Source organism: Ascaphus truei, chromosome 22, assembly GCF_040206685.1.
Source record: "Ascaphus truei isolate aAscTru1 chromosome 22, aAscTru1.hap1, whole genome shotgun sequence".
In the NCBI taxonomy this organism is placed as follows: domain Eukaryota; kingdom Metazoa; phylum Chordata; class Amphibia; order Anura; family Ascaphidae; genus Ascaphus; species Ascaphus truei.
In genome coordinates this window covers 361,576-384,423 of record NC_134504.1, presented here as the reverse complement: position 1 = coordinate 384,423, position 22,848 = coordinate 361,576, and the positions used below count along the sequence as shown (strand labels likewise).

The window sequence follows — 22,848 nt, the reverse complement described above, 5'->3', positions numbered from 1 at the left end:
GCACATGAATACTACAGAGCCCTACAGAGTACTGCAGTTTTGTAAACTGTTCCTCCGACTGCTGTTCCAACAAGCCCATAATGTAATTCTAGACTCTGTATAGTCACTGCAGAAACTAGTTGGCTCATAGGCTTGGGTTAGTTACTGTATGTGTAAACTACGGTTAAGTGTAATGGTAAAATTGGGTGAGGAGTGACACCTTTTATCTTCACACTCACAGTGAAGCTATTTTTATTTCAAAACGTAAAAGGCCGCTTTCTTTTAATAAAATGGGATAATAGGGATTTTTTTGTAGAAAGCCTCCACACTTCTTATTTATACGGCATAAATATTGTTACATCTTTTAAAAATACAGCCCCTTAGATCAGGGATGGGCAAACTTTTTTTGCTGCGCGCCTCCCCCCCCCTGCTTGCCTCACGCGGCGTCAAATGACACCATGTCCCATAACGCCACATCATATGACCCACAACGTCATTTGATGTCACATTACCATGGCAACCGTGACGTCACACGACCCCACGGCATCATTTGGCGCCATGGTCATGCGTCCTGAAGCAGGCTGAATCTCATTACGTTGAGGTTGCAGAGGCCTCACGCGGTCCCCCGGCCTTTAAATTAAATGCCTTGGGGAAGAGCGTGGGACCTCAGCAACCGCCTGCGCCCTCCCCCCCCCAAAAAAAATCTCTCACCCCCCCCAAGTTTGTGCACCACTGCCTTAGATCACCATGTGTGAAATATTTACACATATTCACAGATATATTTCCATATATATATATATACACTTAGCGCAGCGCCTCCACTTACCCAGGATCCCCGGGACGTAAGATTCCCCTGGGCAAGAAACATACAACACCTTATGATTGTAACTGGTTTTTACTGTAATAATGCAATGTAGCAATAAAACATAACATGTACTTATACTCTAACGGTATAACCTTAGTGGCTGCCCACTCATCAGGAGCAGCGTCTCCGTCCCCTCACCGCGTGCCCCACACACCGTGTCCATATATATTAAAGTGATGGTATAGGCTCAGTTCTTTAACCACTCGCTCAGTGTTCCTAAAGAGTTTAGCCTAGGGCGGGATCAGCGCCTGTTGATCGGTGTTGGTGCACTTGATGTTATAGTACCTTCCGGTCACGGCGGTGACCGGTACCTCTTCGCAAAGGGTCAGATGAATCACGGTCTGCCTCTTGGGTCTTAATGTCCAGCCGTCTAGTCCCACACGACTCGCCAGCAACCTGCTCCGCATGCTTGTCTCTTTGTCCCTAGCTGTCTACACAGTAAGGGTGATGCTCGCTACTACTATAGGCCGTCCCCGCAGCACAGCAACCTTCGGTTACTTCAGGGAACACTCCTAGGGGCCTACGGGGTAGCCTGTCCTATGCAGGTGGGTTACTGACCCCCTACACCCACACTACCTCTCTCTTCACCTCCCGGATCCCCTCTGACTACTCAACCTAAACCTGCAGCAAACACACTGCACTCACACAGTACCTGCAGCAACCGCACTGCACTCAACCGGTACATGCAGCTACACTGCACTGCACACACACACTGTGCCCACTTGTCAGCGCTCACAGCACAACCAGCCGTGACACTGACAAGACTGCACACTCACACCTAAGGGCAGGGTCCCTAACCTAGGGGCCGTCCCTCAGTACCTACCCCCTACCCTGGTGGGGATTGGGGCCCGCCTGGGATCTGGGGAACTACCTTACCTGGTGTAGGAGCCACTTGCTCCCTACACCCTTCCTTCCCCTTCCTGCTCCCAGCTTCAACTGCCAAACGTGGTCCCCGCAACATTGTAGCCTTCCTCCACAGGAGAAGCTGCAAAACCCTATTTGCTGGCTGGCTGCACGTGATGTGGGTGAAAGGGCAATCCCCAGAGGCTGCTGGGAATTGTAGTACACTCAGGATCTCTTTAGCATTGGGACCGCGTGCGCTACCCTTACTGCGCCTGCGTGACCAACGGGCACGCTCGCGCAACCTGTCATGGCGGCCCCGCTAGCCTGGTGTGCCGCAGGGCTACATGGGGGGTCTCTGGGGCTGAAAAGAGACCGGGGTTACATATATATATATATATATATATATATATATATATATATATATATATATATATATATATATATATGAAAGAACAAAGATTGTAGCGCCGGAGTAGAACTGCGAATGAATTTAACCTAATAAGTGACTAAAGTGTATAAAGTTAAATATTGTGATTAATGTGCATAAATTCTAATAAACATATATATCCATAGACAAAATAGTGAAACACAATAAACCTAATATAAAGTTGTGCAAAAGTGTAAAGGAAGAATATATAAAGTCCAACCAGTCCTTTTGATGTTAGTCCATGAATATAGGTAAATAATGCTGATAAAGGGGTTCTCCGGCTGCTCTCACATGGGATAAACCACATCCAGGGGTATCTAGAAACAAAAAAAGAGAGAGAGCGCACGCCCCATAGCATAAAACTGTATTTAATATGAAAAGGGGGAAGGGAAGGGGGGGGGGGAAGAAACACACTCACAAGAGTAAAATGATAAAAAGGCAATTTGTGATTATATCACCACCATCCGGTGTCTTTGCTGCAGAATGTCCGTTCTTGTGGGCTCCCTCAGGGCTGTCTGTAGAAATCACAGCTCACCGGATGCCAGGGGTGCCGTTTGCCGACTGGAACCAGTCCACCGGAGTCCAAACACTTGCCTCTCCACTAAACCAACGGGCACGCTCGCGCAACCTGTCATGACGGCCCCGCTAGCCTGGTGTGCCGCAGGGCTACATGGGGGGTCTCTGGGGATGAAAAGAGACCGGGGTTACATATATATATATATATATATATATATATATATATATATATATATATATAGAAAACCCTTAAGCCAATGCTTGCTGCTTTAAACTTCAGGGACGCATAGGAGACTCATTAAGCCTCCATTAGCCATCCATCATGGAAGCAGTCAAATTTACAATTGTGATATCTATTAAGGTGTGGTCTGACCAAGTAATACATTGGATACTTGCCCTGGGAATTTTTTCTACCAACCTAGCATCAATTAGGATCATATTAATCCTAGAATATGATTTGTGGTGGGCTGAATAAAATGTATAATTCCGTTTGGGTGGATGCAAAGACCACCAGATATCTACCACTTTAATTTCTTTTGGTAAACAAGCCCAAACTTTAAGATGACGTCACGAGATCCAAGATGGCCGGCGTCACATGGTATTTCAGCCAATCAGAGTGTGGAATTGGTTCCCACAATCTGATTGGCTGAAATACCATCTGACGCCGGCTTCGTGACGTCATCTTAAAGGCAAATGAAGCACAGCCATTCTGATTGGCTGGCATCATTCCCTTTAAGTGACGTCATGTAAAAAAAAAAATATTAAAGTCGGAATATGGTTTTAACAGCCAATCAGGTGGCTGATAACCATTTTGAGGCTAAATGTGACATCACTAGCCATATTTAAGGCCGTGACGCCTCATTTGAGCCCAAGAAGACGACGGGAGAACATCGCTTGGGATTTAACAATTTTGGATTGACAGATGAAGATAGAAGATAGAGAAGATGAAGAAATGGTTACAGATGAAGATAGAAGAAGGTGAGTAAAGAAAGAAAAAAGAAGATTGGGGTACCTGACACGGATCCTGATGGCGGATGTCATCGGATGCTGTTGGAGGCCTTCAAGGTACGTGAGCTTCCTGTTTCCCCGGGAGTCAGAGGGCCACCGCTTCTAATGGTAAGTAATATATTCAATGTTTGTAAATGTCTCTTTTTACAGGTTTTTTCATTGGATGTGATTTTTGATATTTTGGGCCAGGCATATTGACTGATAAAATATTAATCTGTACCACTTTAGGGTACAGATTAATGCATTATTATTACAATATTTGGGGGGCATTTGTGGCTTGCTATTGCTGTTGATATTTTTATGTCAGTTTCTTATATGGATGTAATTGGTTTTTTTTCCATGCTTAATCTAATTAAATGTTTGCGATTGGTGTTCGCTTGTAGTTAATGTTGTATTATGTTAGCTAATGTGTTTTATGGTTCTTTCTGAGATAGTTTGAATGTATTTCTTTGTCTTTTAATGTTTACATTCATTAATGTTGTAGTAATTAATTGGTTTGATTGGTTACTGTTATTATTCATTTTGAGTTGGTTTAGGAATTAATTGGTTTAATTGGTTAATGGTTTCATTAATTCATTGTTGATGTTGTTACTGCTTGTATTGATTGGATTAGCTGGCTGCTGTTTTTATTGACTTTATTTAGGTATACTAATGCAGTGTTTAATAATGGGCAAATAATCTATTATCCATATCTGGATAATAGTTATTTTGCACATTATTGTACTGTATGTGTTAGGGGGGTGTATTTAGTTAGAAATATTGTTTAGTATTTTTGTTGGCACAACATTGGTACCGCAGGCCCGCGGATACCCCGGGACGGTCGCAGGGACCCCGGGACAGCCGCGGGGTCAGCCGGGGACACCCGCGCGACCCCCGGCCTCCCTCGGGGACCCCTGCGGGGTCAGCCGGGGACACCCGCCGGGCTGTTGTATTGGTTTTGCGCCTGCAAAAAGGTAAACAAAGAATTTTTTCTAAGTCCAGCTTTTTTATCACCTGCCTTTAGCTGGTGAGCTTTATTCAGCGCAACTTTAACGTACGATCAGTTTGCGTTGCTTAGTGAATCCCGCAGAAGGGCAGGATTCAGCGCAAACAGCTGATCGTACGAGCAAAGTTGGACTTTGAAAAAATTCCAAGAAAAAGCCCGTTTTAGAGCGCAAAGTGCCTGTTTGCGCGGCTTAGTGCATAGCGCTCGGCGGAACTTCACGTTCTAAGAGCACTTTGCGCTCTTAAAACGACTTATCACTGCTTAGTGCATAGCCCCCTTAAAGTAAATCTAGTACTTTTACGAAATAGGTAATCCTAGCCCAATTGGCGGCATAAATGTTCACCAGTGGGACCTGAGTCCCGCCAAGCTGACCAACCAGGAGAATGAATCACCCTTCTTTGTCTGTTTTAGTGTGCTCAACTGAGAGTGTTGTTATTGGAGGCAATTGCCACCCCTCTCTTCTTGACTATTGCAGATGAATAGAATACTTGGGGAAATTGTCCTTTATAAGAAGATGATATCTGCAGACTTTCTCTTATAATGGAGAATGCCATCCGGCATTTAGCCTGGCTAGTAAGACATTTAACATTGTGAGATATGATTTTAAGGGCTGCCCTTGTATTGGTAGTTGAGAACTATATTACCTTAAATTGTAACAGTCAAATATTGTTTGTGATTATGGAATGAGTGTTCTTGGAGGAACTATATGTGCACATTTTACCTTTTCTGCTAAAGAAGGTGGGAGAAAAAATGTGGGAACGGGATTAACAATAACAATACGAAAACAATGCATACCAAAGAAAAACAAATCTGGTGCAGACAGCCCAACAGTGAATAGATTTTATATCATACACATGCAGGAATCGAACCCATGACCCTTCATATGCTAGTAGCAATTATCTAGCTGCTTCACCACAGGGTTGGTGTGATGAATCTGACTCTATTGTGCAGTAGACGTTAAGTGTGTTTATAGAGTCAAGATTCACTTTAACTTCACTGTGGAACACAGGGTCGGTCTGAAACAGGGAAATGCTGATGGGCTTTCTAGGGGGCACTCCTTGATGTCCATGGTCCCTCACCCCAGTAGGAATGAGTTGGGGGGGGGGGGATATGTGAGAGGAAATGTTGTGAAGTTGTGGATGGGAGATACATAAGCCCTGCATTTGCAAATTATGCCTATCCCTACTAGGGGTTAAAGGCCCAGGGAACGTTTTGCAAAGGAAGCCAGGTGCAGATCACCTGGCCTTGATTAACAGAGTGTAAAAAGGCCAGGCTGGATCAGTTCTTCCCTCTCCCCTTATACCAGCTAAGAAAGCTTAATGCTACAGACAGGAACTGGCCTGAAACAGACCTGGTGTATGATATACAGCTGAAACCTGTTATAACGCGGTGCTTGGTGTCCACATAATGAGACCGCGTTATAACTGGGATCGCGAAATGGCTGCTGCGTGAGGACTTACCTGGCATCTGCAGCTCTCTCTCTCTCCCTGCTTCATCAGGCTATGTCCACGTGCGCAGCGCACATCTGCAAGGTTTTTTTTATAACATTCAATGCTTTATTGCTAACACACACGCACACCTCCCCCCCACATCCCCTACACTAATAATTTTAGCATACCATGCAGGATTCAAACACAGGACCCTTCATACACTGGGAGCGATTCGTTAACAATAAAGCATTGAATGTTATTAAAAAAAAAAAAAAACCTTGGAGATGTGCACCGCGCATGTGGACGCAGCTTGATGAAGCAAAGAGAGAGCTGCAGATGCTGGGTAAGTCAGACGTTTATAAATCGGGAGCCACGCTCAGACCGCGTTGTAGCGGAGCACGCTATAACGGGGTTGAGCTGTATGTGTTTTATTGTTTGGTAAGTGGGAAAGCCACCCAAAGACAGCTAGAGAATTGCTGTCTAGTTAATGCACAGATAGAGCTAGGATTTATATTGATTATTTTGTTTATCTTGATTTTGTCTGCTGGAGTGACAAAGAAAATAAAGCACTTAAACCAGAGCTGGATGGTCCTGTGACTGTGCTTTTCCCTAAAAGACAGTGAGTTTTAAGGTTCCCAGACAAGAACCCTTCAGAGAGACAGGGAAAGAAGGGGGAGCACAGGTAGAGGGATAGTGTTGTGGTATATAATATAAAAACCTCTAATAAAACTCTAATAAAGGTGGTGGGAGTAATAAAAAATGCAAACACACTTACACGGCCTTGTGTAAATGCTATCACATCAAGGTATCTTTTGCGGTCCTCTTTGTTCCTCTTTTTCTTTTTCTTCTGTGGTGGTGTGTTCTATCTTCCCTTTTCTTCTTTAGGTCCAATGCGATTCTTCTATTCGCCGGCGATTCTTCCTTCAGGCGTAACCCTCAAGTCAAACAGAGAAGTGTACACATGTATGAGCGATAAGACAAGTGCTCTTGGTATGCAGTGACCAACTGTATTATAAGACAGTAAAAAGAATACAATCACTCACACGGCCCAGTGTGAGTAAAGCCTATGTGGGAGGTATCTTTGCTTCTTCACATGTGGAAGTGTTGTGCACGTAGGGGAATGATGACTAAAAAGAATAAAATATAAAATGTATAAAATATACAACTCACACGGCCTTGGGTGAGTGGACTCACGTAGGGGTATCTTTGAAAGGTGAGCGATGATTAGTGGTAATAAATATATGAAAAAGAATATATAAATAAATATATATATAAGTATATAAAAATAAACACGAATTGTTACACGAACTGTAATGACAGAAAACAAATGAAAAACAAAAGAAATGATGCAGCCAGTCTTTAAGGAAGATGGAAACGCGTTTCGCCACTTTGCGGGCTTCCTCAGGCTCTGTAGAGGAAGCCCGCAAAGTGGCGAAACTCGTTGCTCGTTTTTTGTCAGCATTTTGGACATTTTCAGCCACCGTCAAGGAGTAGGTGACGGAGCGACGCAGCAGCATAGCCGGACGCGGAGCAAGCGAGCTGCATGCACCGATCCCTGCGTTTCCATCTTCCTTAAAGACTGGCTGCATCATTTCTTTTGTTTTTCATTTGTTTTTTGTCATTACAGTTCGTGTAACAATTCGTGTTCTATTTTTAAGGGTTTTAGCTTAATAAAGTCATTTTCTACCCACCGGACATTAACACGTGTCTTTGTACTGGGAGGAAGGAGTTTTTAGCCTCTCTCCCCAGAGGGGAGAACAACATACATCAGAGATACTTTTATGTGTGCTTTCTCACTCATGGCCGTGTGAGTATTATTTTTATATACTTATATATATATTCATTTATATATTCTTTTTCATATATTTATTACCACTAATCATCGCTCACCTTTCAAAGATACCCCTACTTGAGTCCACTCACACAAGGCTGTGTGAGTTGTATATTTTATACATTTTATATTTTATTATTTTTAGTCATCATTCCCCTACGTGCACAACACTTCCACATGTGAAGAAGCAAAGATACCTCCCACATAGGCTTTACTCACACTGGGCCGTGTGAGTGATTGTATTCTTTTTACTGTCTTATAATACAGTTGGTCACTGCATACCAAGAGCACTTGTCTTATCGCTCATACATGTGTACACTTCTCTGTTTGACTTGAGGGTTACGCCTGAAGGAAAATCGCCGGCGAATAGAAGAATCGCATTGGACCTAAAGAAGAAAAGGGAAGATAGAACACACCACCACAGAAGAAAAAGAGGAACAAAGAAGACCGCAAAAGATACCTTGATGTGATAGCATTTACACAAGGCCGTGTAAGTGTGTTTGCATTTTTTATTACTCCCACCACCTTTATTAGAGTTTTATTAGAGGTTTTTACATTATATACCACAACACTATCCCTCTACCTGTGCTCCCCCTTCTTTCCCTGTCTCCCTGCACAAAAAGGATCCTGGATAGATCCTATAGGTGTCAGAGCCATAGGAGAGACGACATCACTGAGGGGACCCTTGCACAACTGTTTCAAGGTTGTAAAAACTTTTTTACATTTTACCCCATTTATCACTTTCTTCAAAGGGAGCGCCCGGGTTTTCTCTGTTCCAAGAACCCTTCAGACAAAGAGGTTTTTTTTGGTCACAATACATACATACATAGTCATAGACTGGATATGTTAGCAGGGAATTGCAATATGCAGGTTTTCCAGTGTGCGAGAGGTTAACTCCTCTGGAGAGGAAATCTGCAGTTGCACATACTGTAATTCAGACCCCTGGTTGCAAGGGGTACAGATATTTAGAAACGTATAGTATGTGTAACCCTAACCCTATAAATAATAAGAGTAACCCTAAACCCATAATTGTTGTAACCGTAACCCTGTAACCCTACAATTTGAGTCAAACAGAGTTCCAAATAAATCCAGATGGGTCTTACTGTGTAAACTCTGACGGGATTGCAGCTTCCAAAAGACGGGATTATCTTCTTGTAATAGTAACCTCAAAAGTGTATACTGTACACATCTGTTCGTGAGTGCATTCTGTTATTTAATAAATATTAACGAGTAAACACTTCAGGATGGCATGCGCTTCCTTTCTGTGTCCCTGTGAGGTTTATACAGATGTAGTAAGACTCACTGTCCCCAGCACCACGGCCAAACAAGCAAAAGTCAGCAGCGCTGAGGTCAATGTCTGCCGCGGTCGCGCTGTGGTAAGTCTACATGTGTAATGTAATGTGCTATGTGTGCGTATATGTATGTGTACACACACATATGTATTTTTTTTAAAAAGCAAAAGTGCCGGTTCTCATATCTTGATATGTAAAATGCCTCTTCTTACGACCCCTCCCCTCTTTCTGCGACCCCTCCCCTCTTCCTGCGACCCCTCCCCTCTTCCTGCGACCCCTCCCCTCTTCCTGCAACCACTCCCCTCTTCCTGCAACCACTCCCTTCTTGCGACCCCTTCCCTCATCCTGCGACCTCTCCCTGCGACCCCTTCTTTCTCAGTTGAATTTGTAATGAACTAACTTTTACCTTGTTATGTTATTGTTATGTACGATTAAGATTTATTCAGTTGAGAAAAAGTAATGCAGTTTACAACATGGTTATTATCCACAGAGGTGCGTTAATTCAGGGTTCATAACATTGCTTTAAGTTTATTTTTAGTACATATTGTAGGATTGAAGCAGGGGGTCTCCAGGGACCCCCTGCTTCCCGAAGTACAGGCCTCAGTATGGGGTGCTGTTATCTGGGCCAACTAGGCCTCGCAGGGACATAACCCCACAATGTCCTCCAACCAGTGTCCCCACCTTATGAGTTATACTCCCAACGTACTGAAGGGCCCTTGCGCACCCAGCCACCCTGGTGTCCACAAGTAGCAACCCACCCAAATGTGTGAGACAGCACTGCCCACAAGAACTGATGGTGTATAGTTGGTGCACTTGTAGTACCTGCCCAGGTGCTCCTACACCCGGGTATGGCGGGAAGGTAATGCGGATACACTGGTCCAGCGATATTGGCGTAGCCTTCGCCTCTACGTTGGGTGGTGTCCCGCGTGAACTGTGCTACCATGAAGAATGTCTCTGATCTGTAGGTGGTAATCTGGTCCCAGACCACCTGATGCCAGGTTGCAGCCGTGTCCTTGAGTATAGTTTGAATGAGTTAAACACAGTAAGAGTCTAGATGGGTGTTAACCCCTCTATCATCCACTGTGTCCACCAGCGCTCTTACTAACAAAATTAATATATATATACATACATTTATCGCATAAATGGATGGGAGTTACACAATAAAAAAACAATAATTACAAAAAGGAAAAATTAATACTTAAAGTTTGATGAATTTCAAAAATCGTGTTCCCACATATAGAGTCCAGTCACGAAAATTATGGGTATGCAGCTTCTTTGCATCTGGAACCAACCTCGGAACCAGAAGAAACTAGAGACAAGGGAAACAAAAAAGAAAAAAGCGCAAGGCCCATAGAGTAGTATAGTTAAGTTTATACATAATTAAAAACGGTTATAAACACTTACAACAAAGTAGTTGGTACAAGCACTTCGGTACTGAGATAGACCGCAGGAACAGAGGCACGTTGCTCGTCTGTTTGTCAGGGTTTGTATGAGTCCTTGCCGTCCTTCTCCTCTCGATCGGCGAACTCCTTCACTTTTGAGCAATTGATAGGTTGTTGTATCAGTAATTAGTCGCAAACCTTCTTTGACATAGTCTTCCCTATTCTGTACAACTATGCCTCCCCCTTTATCCGCCTGTTTAATGACTATGCTAGTATCATTTTTAAGATCCTCTATAGCTTTTTCTTCCCATTTAAATAAGTTACTCTTCATTGTTTTAATGTAAAAATCTTTCTCACACATTAACTTAAAATCTCTGTAAACTAGTGCAAAATAGGTGTCTAAAAATGTCCCTTTAGGATTAAAAACAGACTTTGGTCTAAAACTTGTATGTTTAATATCAGCCTCTGCGTAATTTGTAATGGCATTATATGTTGATAGATCATGAATAGTAATGTCTTCTAGATCTATTAATGAATTGTCTAACTCATGATAAGATAAATCAAAATCCTCATTAATTGTTACATTTCCTTCATTGTTAGTATTAAAATTCTGTAATTTAAAATAATGACGTTTGAGTGTCATCTTCCTAATAAAAATTTTTAAATCAATAAAAAGATCGAATAATTTTGGTTTACTCGAGGGGGCAAAAGACAGCCCTTTCTTTAAAACATGCATATGTTCATTATTTATAACTTTAGAGGACTGATTGAATATTCCTACTTCTTTTAGCGTCTCTGTTGTGGGGAACCATATTTGTCCTTTCTTCTGTCTCTTGATCCCCCTCTCTTACCTCTTCTGGTATGCCTTGAGGCCCCTTTGTCTTTCGTGGGTGAAAGAACTCTATCTTCCTTAAATCTCTCTCTATTCTCTCCTTTTCTTTTTCCTTGTATGTATCTCTGGTTCGTGACCTCGTAGTTCTCCCTAAAAAATGTTCCTTGGGAGTAGCAGCCTTTTGTACATTAGTAATTGTAGCATTAGATGTAGGGACATGTGTTTTGGGTCTAGCCCCCAGTCCCAAACTATTGCTATTTCTATTTTATTTTAATTTTATTAATTGATGCACTACTATATATATCAATTGCAAGCAACCAGCAATGACAGTGCCCCTGACAAAGAGAACACAGTTCTCGAAACGCGTAGGGCTGACATTGCTCTGGTTGCCAGTGAGTGTTGGGAATCTACACTAAGCTGCTGGGAGGACTCAGATTGCAGAGTTTCCTGACCGCCGTGTTTGGAGAGGGAGCCGATGACCACCCTGTCCCAGCTCCGACTGACTGGCGTGTCCCAGCGCGCAAAATGTATCTGGGGGATTACTGCAGCCCGATTGGCTGTTTGGTGCTTCTTTTGAAAGCTCCTTGTATTGTCCCCGAATATATTTGTATATAGTTATCATATCCCCTCTTAGACGCTTTTTTTCTAATGTAAATACATCTAATTTAGCTAGCCTCTCCTCATAAGTTAGATTGTCCATCCCCTTTATTAATTTGGTGGCGCTTCTCTGCACTCGCTCTAGTTCCATAATGTCTTTTCTAAGGAGTGGTGCCCAAAATTGTACTCCATGTGGGAAATTTCCATTATGGGAAATGTTTTTATTTTTTATTTATTTATAAAAAATGTTTTACCAGGAAGTACTACATTGAGAGTTTCCGCTCGTTTTTATGTAGTTCCCTGCGGACCTCTAATTGTAATGGCCGCCGCTTCCCTATCACCTGTGCATGCGTGCGCCTGTAAAGGCCACCGCGGGTCCTCCTGCGCATGAGCAACTTTAAAGATGGCCGCCGCATCCTGCCCTGAGGAGCCCGGTCAACCGGATTCCCGCTCCAGCCCCCACCGCACCCGCACCCGCGGAGGTAAGAGGGGCGCCCAAAGGAGGACCTGGGTTATACAATGTAAAACAGAAAATGTGTAGGAGTCACGGCAGAGGAAATGGTGAATAAACAGACAATAAATGGATGAAAGGGATAGTGAGAAGTGTTAGATCAGCAGTGCGCAAAGTCGGGGGGGGGGCGCGAGAGTTGCTGCGGGGGTGCGCAGGGTTTATAGAGGCCCCACGCGCTTCCAGAAGGCATTTAAATTAATGCCGGGGGAGCTGCAGGGCCTATGTAAACGTTACTTACCTTGATTCAGACGCTCCTGGTGACGCGACGCCATGGCAACGCGGCAAATGACGCCGCTGGATCATGTGATGTCACGTTGCCATGACAACGCGACGTCATGATGCTAGGACGTCTGACTCAAGATAGGGGGGGTGCGAGGAGAGGGAGAAAGCCAGCAGGGGGGCGCAGGGGAATAAGATTGCGCTCCCTGTGTTAGTTCATGAAAACCTACCATCCATCCGCAGTATTAAAGGGGGATGGGAGGGCAGGGAGAAATGTTACAAACAATTCTGATAGTGTGTAAGAAACCCCATATCGGCATGACATCCTCTTGTTTTAGTGTCAAAGAGACTTATCATTTCCAGTTCCAATGTTTTCCGTTCTTGATGCTTTATAAACATTCCTTTGAGGATTTGAATTTTGAAATCATTTATGGAAAGATCTGGCTGCGAGAAGTGGTGTCCCACTGGGGTGCAATATCTTCCTTCTTCATGGTGTGTTATTGTGTGTCTGTACAATGTCTTCCTTCTTCATGGCGTGTGTGGGCGGACGCTCACAGAGGTATGCAAGGGAGACTCGTTATTGTGAAATTAAATAAGGCTTTTTTATTGCGCCTGTTTCCTTAACATCAGGAAACCATCCAAACAAGGGGTAAACAAAGCTTCTATTCACTTGGGAGTATTTTTAGTGAAATACTATGCAGTTCACAACTCCCTTAGATAAGCATTTCTCCCAGCCCTAAAACATATAGCATGAAATAAGCAGATATAAGAAGTCTCTTAAATGAAAGTCTTATCTGTTCCTTGTGGGTTGGAGGGAAAATCTTCTCTGTCCCTGGTTCAGCTCCCCTTTTCCTTAGGGTGTGTCAGCATTCAGGTTTAGAAGTTTTCCCTCTGTCTTGAAAGCAGCTATGCTGTGTCTTCTGGCAGAGCTCAAGACAAGTTGTGAGAGTCAAAGACAATCTCTGCTCTGTCTCCAAGTTCAGCTCAGGTATGAGCTAAGGAGTCTCACTTCCTGTCTCAAAAGACAGGCTTTTGTAAGCAATCTAATCAGGCAGGTGGTGTTTGTTAATTGACTACCAGCAGTTAACCACCACACTGCTGGATTAGAGGCACATTACTTGAACAGGGATAACTCCCCTGTTACAGCGTGTTATTGTGTGTCTGTGCAATGTCTTCCTTCTTCATGGTGTGTTATTGTGTGTCTGTACATTGTCTTCCTTCTTCATGGTGTGTTATTGTGTGTCTGTACAATGTCTTCCTTCTTCATGGTGTGTTATTGTGTGTGCAATATCTTCCTTCTTCATGGTGTGTTATTGTGTGTCTGTTCAATGTCTTCCTTCTTCATAGTGTGTTATTGTCAGTCTGTTCAATGTGTTCCTTCTTCATGGTGTGTTATTGTGTGTCTGTGCAATATATTCCTTTATTGTGTGTGTGTGTGTGTGTGTGTGTGTATGTGTGTGTGTGTGTGTGTGTGTGTGTGTGTGTGTGTGTGTGTGTGTGTGTGTGTGTGTGTGTGTGTGTGTGTGTGTGTGTGTGTGTGTGTGTGTGCATTATTGTGTGTGTGTGTGTGTGCATTATTGTGTGTTATAAGTTCTTTTAATAATACAGTAAGAATTTCAGTGTATTAGTGTTACTGATTTTTGTAAATATCAGGTCATGTCAACTGCAGTGTTTCCTTTGTTTGCTTCTTCTGTTCCCTTTACAACGTTATTTCACAAACCTAACATAATAAAATAGTCTTGAGATGATACAAAGATGTGTCCCAGTTTGCTAAATTGTAACTGCTTGAGACACAATGTATATGGTTTTTATATTCATTGATTCCAGTAAATGGCGATCAGATCTCTTCCTAGATGAATGCCCACTGCTTATACTTTAATTTGCTGGACGTCTTTTCTTTTCAAAAAATATATCCAATCTTCTTTTTGGACATATCTACTGTGGCTGCCATCACAGTCTCCATTGGTAGCAAATTTGACTGTGAAGAGCCCTTCCCTTTGCTGCTATGGTGATCTTTTTTCTCTAATCTCAATGGAGATTGACACCTTGTCAGTGTTACTGTGACTACCCTTTTATGTTAGATTAGAGTAGACGGTAGTGGAGAAAATGGTATGATTATTCAAACTTGTAACCAAACTCTTATTTCTTCTTATTCCCAGGATCCCAACATTACATTACATACACAAAATCCAGATTTAACACCCTGCTTTCAGAATTCGGTCCTTGCTTGGATTCCATGTATTTACCTCGGGGTTGTGTTACCTTTTTACCTTATTTATTTAAAATACAACAGAAGAGGTTATATTGTGCTGTCTGTGCTAAGCAGAATTAAAACGGTAAGATTTTATTTTGTGTTTCATGTTCTGGAGAAATTACAAATGTTGAAACGTATTGTTATCTAAGCAATATTGTTATATTTCTTTATGATGTGCTAGCTTTTGTGCCCGGCTTCGCCCGGGGAATGTAATATTGAATACGTGTGTGTGTGTGTGTGTGTGTGTGTGTGTGTGTGTGTGTGTGTGTGTGTCCCTGCTGCCGGCACATCTCCCCGGTCCCCGCACCCCTGCTGCTGGATGTAGTGTGGGGTGAGATTTGTCTCTCTGTGTGTGTCTGTGTGTGTCTGTCTGTGTGTATATGTGTGTGTGTCTGTCTGTGTCTCCCCCCGCTGCAGGAACATGTCCCAGGCCCCACCCTCTCCCGCCCTTCCTCGCTGGCGGCACATCTCCCCACCCCCCCCCCCCCCGTTGGTACATCTCCCCTCGCTGGGGGCACATGTTCTCCCCCCCCTGCCCCACTGGTACATCTCCCCCAGCTAGCTGGCACATCTCCCCCTGCTAGCTGGCACATCTCCCCCTGCTAGCTGGCACATCTCCCCCTGCTAGCTGGCACATCTCCCCCTGCTAGCTGGCACATCTCCCCCTGCTAGCTGGCACATCTCCCCCTGCTAGCTGGCACATCTCCGCCCCTCCCCACCCCCCGCTGGCACATCTCCACACATCTCACATCACACATCACACACACACAGAGACACACACACAGCCCCAATCCAGACAAGGACACGCCCCCTCCCTTAGTAGCCACGCCCCCTGCTCCTGCTCTAACAGATTTGCTGGACAGCCAAGGGAAACTTAGAATGTCCATAATTTGGGAGGTGAGTCACATTGGAAGCTCAAAATAGTTGTGCTGAACTTCAAATCCGCAGCAGAACGTCCAGTGAAAGTTTGGTTGTGCTACGTGGTGCCGTTTCTGAGATTTCGATGCTTTGGACATACAAAGAAACAAACAAACGGAATCCAACTTAGAATTATAGTATAGATACTGTATGTGCTTGTACAATTTCATTATAGCCTACTAATAGATTACAGCTTTATTATATTTCACTGCTGAACCAGTCACAGTTTTGAGCCTTTAAAGAGATTGAACATACTTCGAATCCCAGTGTAATCTCTTCATGTATATATGTATGTATAACCGTATCCAAAGGAGTCCAGTCACTCAGTGAGAGCATACAGTATATAGAGAGAAGACTAAGGGACCTAAAACTGTCCTTGAGGTACACCAACAGAGAGATTCCTGGAGGTAGGGGCAGAACCATGAGAGGGGAAATGCCACGGATGCCCTGAGAGTGAAGAAAGTGGAAGAGGAGGGGGTGGTCTATACCAGGGGTGCGCAATGGGGTGCAAGTATTTCTAGGTGGGGGCGGTGGTTACAGATGCGACGTGCTCTTCCCCAAAGCATTTAAATTAAGTGCTGTGTGTGTCTGTTTTGTAAAGCTCAGAGTACACTGTGGGTGATACATACATACATAAGTACATACATACATGCATGTACAAGAATTATGTTTCCTGTTCCTGATCATTTTGTTCATTTACATCTTTTGATTCTGTTAAAGTTTATTTGGAAACACGGTGAGCTGAGACAAGTTTCATCTTCTGTGGCTGATCCATTTGATCTGATACTGTATGTAGTTTACTTAACATGATTTTTGAATCCAGCTTTCGATTTCTTTTGCCAGATGATTGGTGTTCTCCTATGGTGTGTGTGTTGGTCAGACCTGTTTTACTCTTTTCATGGACTAGTTCGGAGTGAGAGCCCTCCGCCCGTCTACTTTGTAACACCTCTGATACTCGGAATTACAATGGTAAGTAGGACACTGTTAACTAAGCACTGTTCTTATAAACAAATATGAATTTGTATGTCGGGGAGTCTTCAACTGGTGGCCCGTAAGCCAAATCCAGCTTGCAAAGAGTCTTGGGAGACAAACATGAGGCGCCGATACGGGTTGTCGCAGCCTTGCCGGCATTAACTCCAATTCAAGTCAATGAGTTAACACGAAAACAGGTGCGATAACCCATACCGGCACTTCATGCATGTGCCTCTTGGTGTGGGCATTGCAAAATGGTTATGTTTAATCATTTATAAGACGTTAGATGTATAGAAACGGACATTATAATGTTCATATATACTCCTAAATGTATTTATGACATATCTGGTACCTCACAAGGGCCGCTGGCATGCCGTACCAGATACATCATTAGGTTACTGTAAAGGGCCACGTTAAATGTTTTGCTGCCAGGATAGCGGTTGGGAAAGGGGTCGGATACCGTAAGCAGAGCTGGTTCCTCATGTTTTGCTGGGAACATGTCACTTTCTTTCTCAATGATTGATGATATTCTTAATGGTCTTCCACATTTTAAATAATCTCTTAACCTGTTGAAACATTGGTATTTCCAGGTCACAGCGACACTGCTTATTCAGTATGAGAGACTGAGAGGGCTGCAGTCTTCAGGCGTGCTCATCGTCTTCTGGTTTTTAGCAACACTTTGTGCAATTGTACCTTTCCGCTCCAAGATAATTGTTACAATAAAGGAGGTAATGCGTGTGCCTGTGTGTATTTGTGTGTGCCTGTGTGTGTGTGTGTGTGTGTGTGTGTGTGTGTGTGTGTGTGTGTGTGTGTGTGTGTGTGTGTGTGTGTGTGTGTGTGTGTGTGTGTGTGTGTGTGTGTGTGTGTGTGTGTGTTTTTACAGATATTTCAAAGGTAGAAGAGACCTCAAAAGATTATATATTGGTTTGGTGCAAGATAAGGGTTAGGGTCTGTGAGACCAGACTCCATGTAGGTTAATTATCTTCTTTACTAAGCTTTTTCTTAATAATTAAAAAGATAACTTTATCCCTAAATAGAAAAATTATTTGAGTTCTAGAGATTGTGTAAGCTATTACATTTCTTAATATGGAATTTATTAGTGTTACTAATATTCAAAACACAATATTTCCCATACAGATCGGGACATCATTAATTAGCAGTATTGCACCTTAGAGTACCTTGCACACCTGCATAAGATGTCTGCTTAGAACTCTTTAGTGCACCTGGACCATTATCTGATGGGAATAATAAAGATGGTAATAGATAGGTAATAAAGGCGGCACCACTGCTAGATAGCACACGGGGGAGTAACTACTACAGGTGCACCCAAGGCAAGGCTGGCCAACTGCAGTCCTCAAGGGCCACCAACAGGTCAGGGTTTCAGGATACCCCTGCTTCAGCTCAAGGGGTTCAGTCATTACAACTGAGCCACTGATTGAGACACCTGTGCTGAAGCAGGGATATCTCTAATACTTGACGTTTTGGTGGCCCTTGAGGACTGAACTTGGCCACCCTGACCAAGAACATACAACATAACATCTAACGCGAAAGAAAGAAGAAATGTATAACTATAGCCCTGCAATGTGCCGCCCGACACGGCACCCTCTTCAGGCGAGGGTAATTCTACTTGTACATCAGCTTCACAGCTTAGCAATCAGCATATGTCAGTGTTTTACATGCTCAGAAATGTTAGTCCATGCACAGAGAGTTTGTAATATTTTGTTTCCCAATGTTAACTTCAATATATAAAGCAGTCTCATGAGTACTTAATGAGCTAGATTACCATACTCATGATCAAAGTACCTGCACATAATATAGATAGATCAGGCACCTATTCTTAATAAGATGCGCACATCTCACTGGTTCACTTAAAAAAAAAAATCCAAAATTGTTCGGGTTACGGTTGAGGTTAGTCCATTTTCTGGTGGCTTTGGGGCAGATTCCTAAAAATGGATTATCCTGAATGATTGATTTGTAAGCAACATGCTAAGGTGATTTTTGTAAAATTCCCAATTTTATTGTCAGGCATAAAACGACAGCAGTTTCTTCCTTCACAAGAACCGGACCGGCCAGTCATTCCCAGTATCTATACTGGGATTATATAATGGAACATGAATGGCAGACCTATACTGTGATTATATAATGGAACATGAATGGCAGACCTATACTGTGATTATATAATGGAACATGAATGGCAGACCTATACTGTGATTATATAATGGAACATGAATGGCAGATCTATACTGTGATTATATAATGGAACAGAAATGGCAGACCTATACTGTGATTATATAATGGAACATGAATGGCAGATCTATACTGTGATTATATAATGGAACATGAATGGCAGATCTTTACTGTGATTATATAATGGAACATGAATGGCAGATCTATACTGTGATTATATAATGGAACATGAATGGCAGATCTATACTGTGATTATATAATGGAACATGAATGGCAGATCTATACTGTGATTATATAATGGAACATGAATGGCAGATTATTTCTTATGCGTAATTCAAATACAATGTAAATTGGGGAAAAGTTCCTCAGATGTAATTACTGTACAAAAATGGACATTCATACAGAGCCGGCACACGTGAGCCCACGAGATGTGGCGATAACTTCAGTTCAAGTCAATGGGAGTCTACACCGCGTTTAGTGCGCTAACCTGTACCGGCACGTGACGAATCTATCGTTTAGTTTCTTACACTCTCGTAACTATTTTAATGATTATTCCCATTAATGTCAATCTGTTTTTTCTCTAGGGGAGCATTAAGGATAAATTCAGATTTACTACCTTTTATATTTACTTTACACTACTTGTCGTGCAACTTGCACTTTCCTGTTTGAAAGAAGCCCCCCCATTCTTCTCTCCTGCCAGGGCAGAATCTGTAAGTAGGCTCTTTTATACATTACTAGGGATTTTGAAAGACTGCATTATACAGTAGGTGTTGTATCCACTGTTGCTTGCATGAAATATGTCATTACTGGCTATCATGTTGTCATGTTTGCCGTACACATTGAATTTTAAGTACTGTTTATAAAAACTCTGCTGTTTTGTCTGTTCAAATAAAGAAAGAAATAGCTATTTACAATCAGCATGTTCTAAAGTCATTTGGGCATTTATATCAATGGAAAAGCTTCCACCAGATTTATCTCAGACAAAATCCTACTGAACTCAATAGGGTTTTCTTCTTTGATTCTTCGGATGCAATTTTTGCTCCAGAATTGCCTCACTTTTGCCTTGATACACAGACCCTGTTATGTCTAAGTTATGCTCATTGTAAAAGACTGGTAAGTTGTGTTTTGTAATTGGAGTAAATTAAATTACTACGATGGTCCATATTTACTGAGCGGCGATATGCCACAAGACACCTTCTGTTCCATTCTCAAGAATAGACCGTGAGGTGTGTTTATACAGATAGCATAGCACAACTTAGTTAATATAAGACGAATTGTATTGTCTTTAGAACATGGCCGAAACTGCACAAAGCAATATTTTAGTTTTAATCTTAAAGTTCCATTTTTGTCAGTTTGTTGGAAAATAAAACATAATCTCACATGAATAGAATTGCTAGCCAGATACTGTTGTATGGCTCCCTCTAACGCAATATTTAACACCAATTCGTTAAAATAACAATCCCACCATCTCACTTTTGTAAATGAATTGTCATCATGGCATGATGTCATGGCTTCCTATTGGCTGACCTTGGCGGCCATCTTGATTTTCTCTGATTCTGCTGCCTAATGAAAAGGTGAATTTATCAAGGACCAGGAGACCCCGGAGAATTGGGCGATTCAGCTCGAGGGGTCTCTGGGTTCTGATAAAAAATACAAAATATGACGGGGGAACTGCTGCTTTTATTTATCTTTGGCATATTTGTTGATAAAGAAATGTACGCTTATGATGCAGCTTAGCCACATAGCTATATTAATGTCATATATTTACGACTCACATGAGAAGTTATAAATCTAGTGTGTAGCGGGTGAACCCAGTTCTAATCCCAGTGACTGCGCTCCTTGTTACTTTGGACAAACCACTTTTATCCCCTCATGCACCTAAATTACATTGTAAAATCGATGGGACAGGGACTTGTGTCCGAAAAATTCTATGTACAGCGAAGTGTACATTGTCAGCACCAGTATAAAAGAATTTACATACTATTTATTATAATATTGAAAGGCTGTAATGTACAAATCTGTATTTATCTGCAAGTCGTGAAATCGTTTTCTCCTTAGTCTCTCAATCTCTGCCACTTGTTTTCAATAATCTCAATTAATATTTGTAATTCTCATCTATAGCGTTTAACAATTGTGCATGTTTCACCTTGTAGAATCCCTGCCCAGAATCAGACGCTGGCTTCCTCTCAAGATTAACATTCTGGTGGTTTACAAGGTAAGTGTATAACTATAGTACTATGAATTTAATACAATGGTAACACATACGTTATCTACTTAACACATGCAGTATTTACTGCGTTAATTCTTATGTTAAACCATTGTTAATAATCTGCATGTTTACCGTGTTACATATATATGCCCCACTCATTGAGATTCTCATTAAGTTTACTCCATTTTATGACCTTTGTAACAGGCAAAAGCTCTAGAGAATTGATATAATAAAATCGATGAGGCTAGAAGTGACACACCCAGTGAGTGCTCATTTGCATTGTGCTACCCAAAATCCTTGTCTGCAGCCTAACCCCGTGTAGCAATTGAATAAATGTAACAGTTTGGGGGCCCGAGTACACTTATGGCTGTTTTTTCTTTGATAACATTTGCTTTAAACGAAAATGGTGCAGATGTTACAAGCTTAATTGTTTCCTCTGGTGTAATATGGAGGGATATGTCGTGATATTCTGCACTGCCATTGAATACTGGGGAAACCATTCAATATTCTGAGTTATAAGATATGTTGCGGAATATGAAAGAACAGTTGCTAATTACATTACACAGTATCACTCACTACAACCAACTCCAATCAGCTAATCTTGTATTTCTGTCTAACAAATATATGACTGCTATTTTTTTCCCTGCAGATTGGCTGTTTCGGGTTACAAGAGACCTCTTGAAGATAAAGACCTATGGGCTCTAAATGAGCAAGATACATCTAAAGTGGTTGTGTCAGAACTACTTAAAAAGTGGGAAAAAGAAAAGCAGAAGCAAAGGTATACTGTATGGTATAAGAGCTGTCACGGGTCCCGTCCTCTGGGGCATGCGAAGGGCTCTCACACGTGCATGAGATTCAGCTCCAGAGAAGGGGCTCTCACATCTGCAGGGGCGGGCTTATAACACAGTGTGTGTTATGACGTGTAGGCAAGGGTTACAAGAGTGAGCGGGTTTATGTTGTGAGTGGGTGTGTTATAACACAAGGGGGCTGTGTTGGGACACGAGTGGGTGGAGTCTAGGACGTGAGATTTAGGCCACGTCCATAGTATGAGTGACGGCGCGAGCAACATTGCGCGCACCGAAAACAAAATGCAATAGCGTGCACGAGAGTGACGCAGCGGCCGATAGTTCGCGAGATAACATTTTTTTATTTTGCCTCGTGACGGCCGTGTCACATTCACGGTTCAGCCAATGAGGGCGAACCGCTCACGTGACATCACCGGCACGCCTCCGGCACCATTAGTGACCCATGATTCATACCTCCCAAATCTATACCATCAAATGCTCAGATACATGTTTTAATTGATGTTTTATATGTTTTATATCCTAGGAACAAAGAAGTGCAATATAATAAGAAAACAGAAAGTGTACTTAATAACATTGCTGAGAAGCCGAATGAATCTGAAGTTTTAATTGGTGACAGCAAGAAGCAGAAAGAACCTTCCTTCCTCAGAGCTTTGGTGATCACCTTTGGCCCTTTCTTTTTAATTGGCTCATTTTTCAAGCTTCTTACGGATCTTCTTTCTTTTGTTAATCCACAATTACTAAGGTAATATACTAAGTGGCTTTACATATATGGGGTTCAATAGAAT

General features: G+C 42.4%; 1 protein-coding gene across 4 annotated transcripts in view; it reads left to right on the top strand.

Annotated features, from left to right (window-relative positions):
* ABCC3 (ATP binding cassette subfamily C member 3) overlaps positions 1-22,848 on the top strand; it is a 108,209-nt gene that overhangs the window by 7,862 nt on the left and 77,499 nt on the right. Inside the window, exons 2-9 of one of the 4 annotated variants that reach the window (XM_075579589.1) lie at positions 12,284-12,469; positions 14,877-15,053; positions 16,733-16,858; positions 17,452-17,589; positions 19,633-19,758; positions 21,202-21,263; positions 21,907-22,035; positions 22,587-22,805. In XM_075579589.1, the coding sequence (XP_075435704.1) occupies positions 16,733-16,858; positions 17,452-17,589; positions 19,633-19,758; positions 21,202-21,263; positions 21,907-22,035; positions 22,587-22,805 (800 nt within the window). In that variant the 5' untranslated portion in view covers positions 12,284-12,469; positions 14,877-15,053. The remainder of the gene's footprint in view (positions 1-12,283; positions 12,470-14,876; positions 15,054-16,732; positions 16,859-17,451; positions 17,590-19,632; positions 19,759-21,201; positions 21,264-21,906; positions 22,036-22,586; positions 22,806-22,848) is intronic. The other 3 variants (XM_075579586.1, XM_075579587.1, XM_075579588.1) reach the window with 3 other exon arrangements.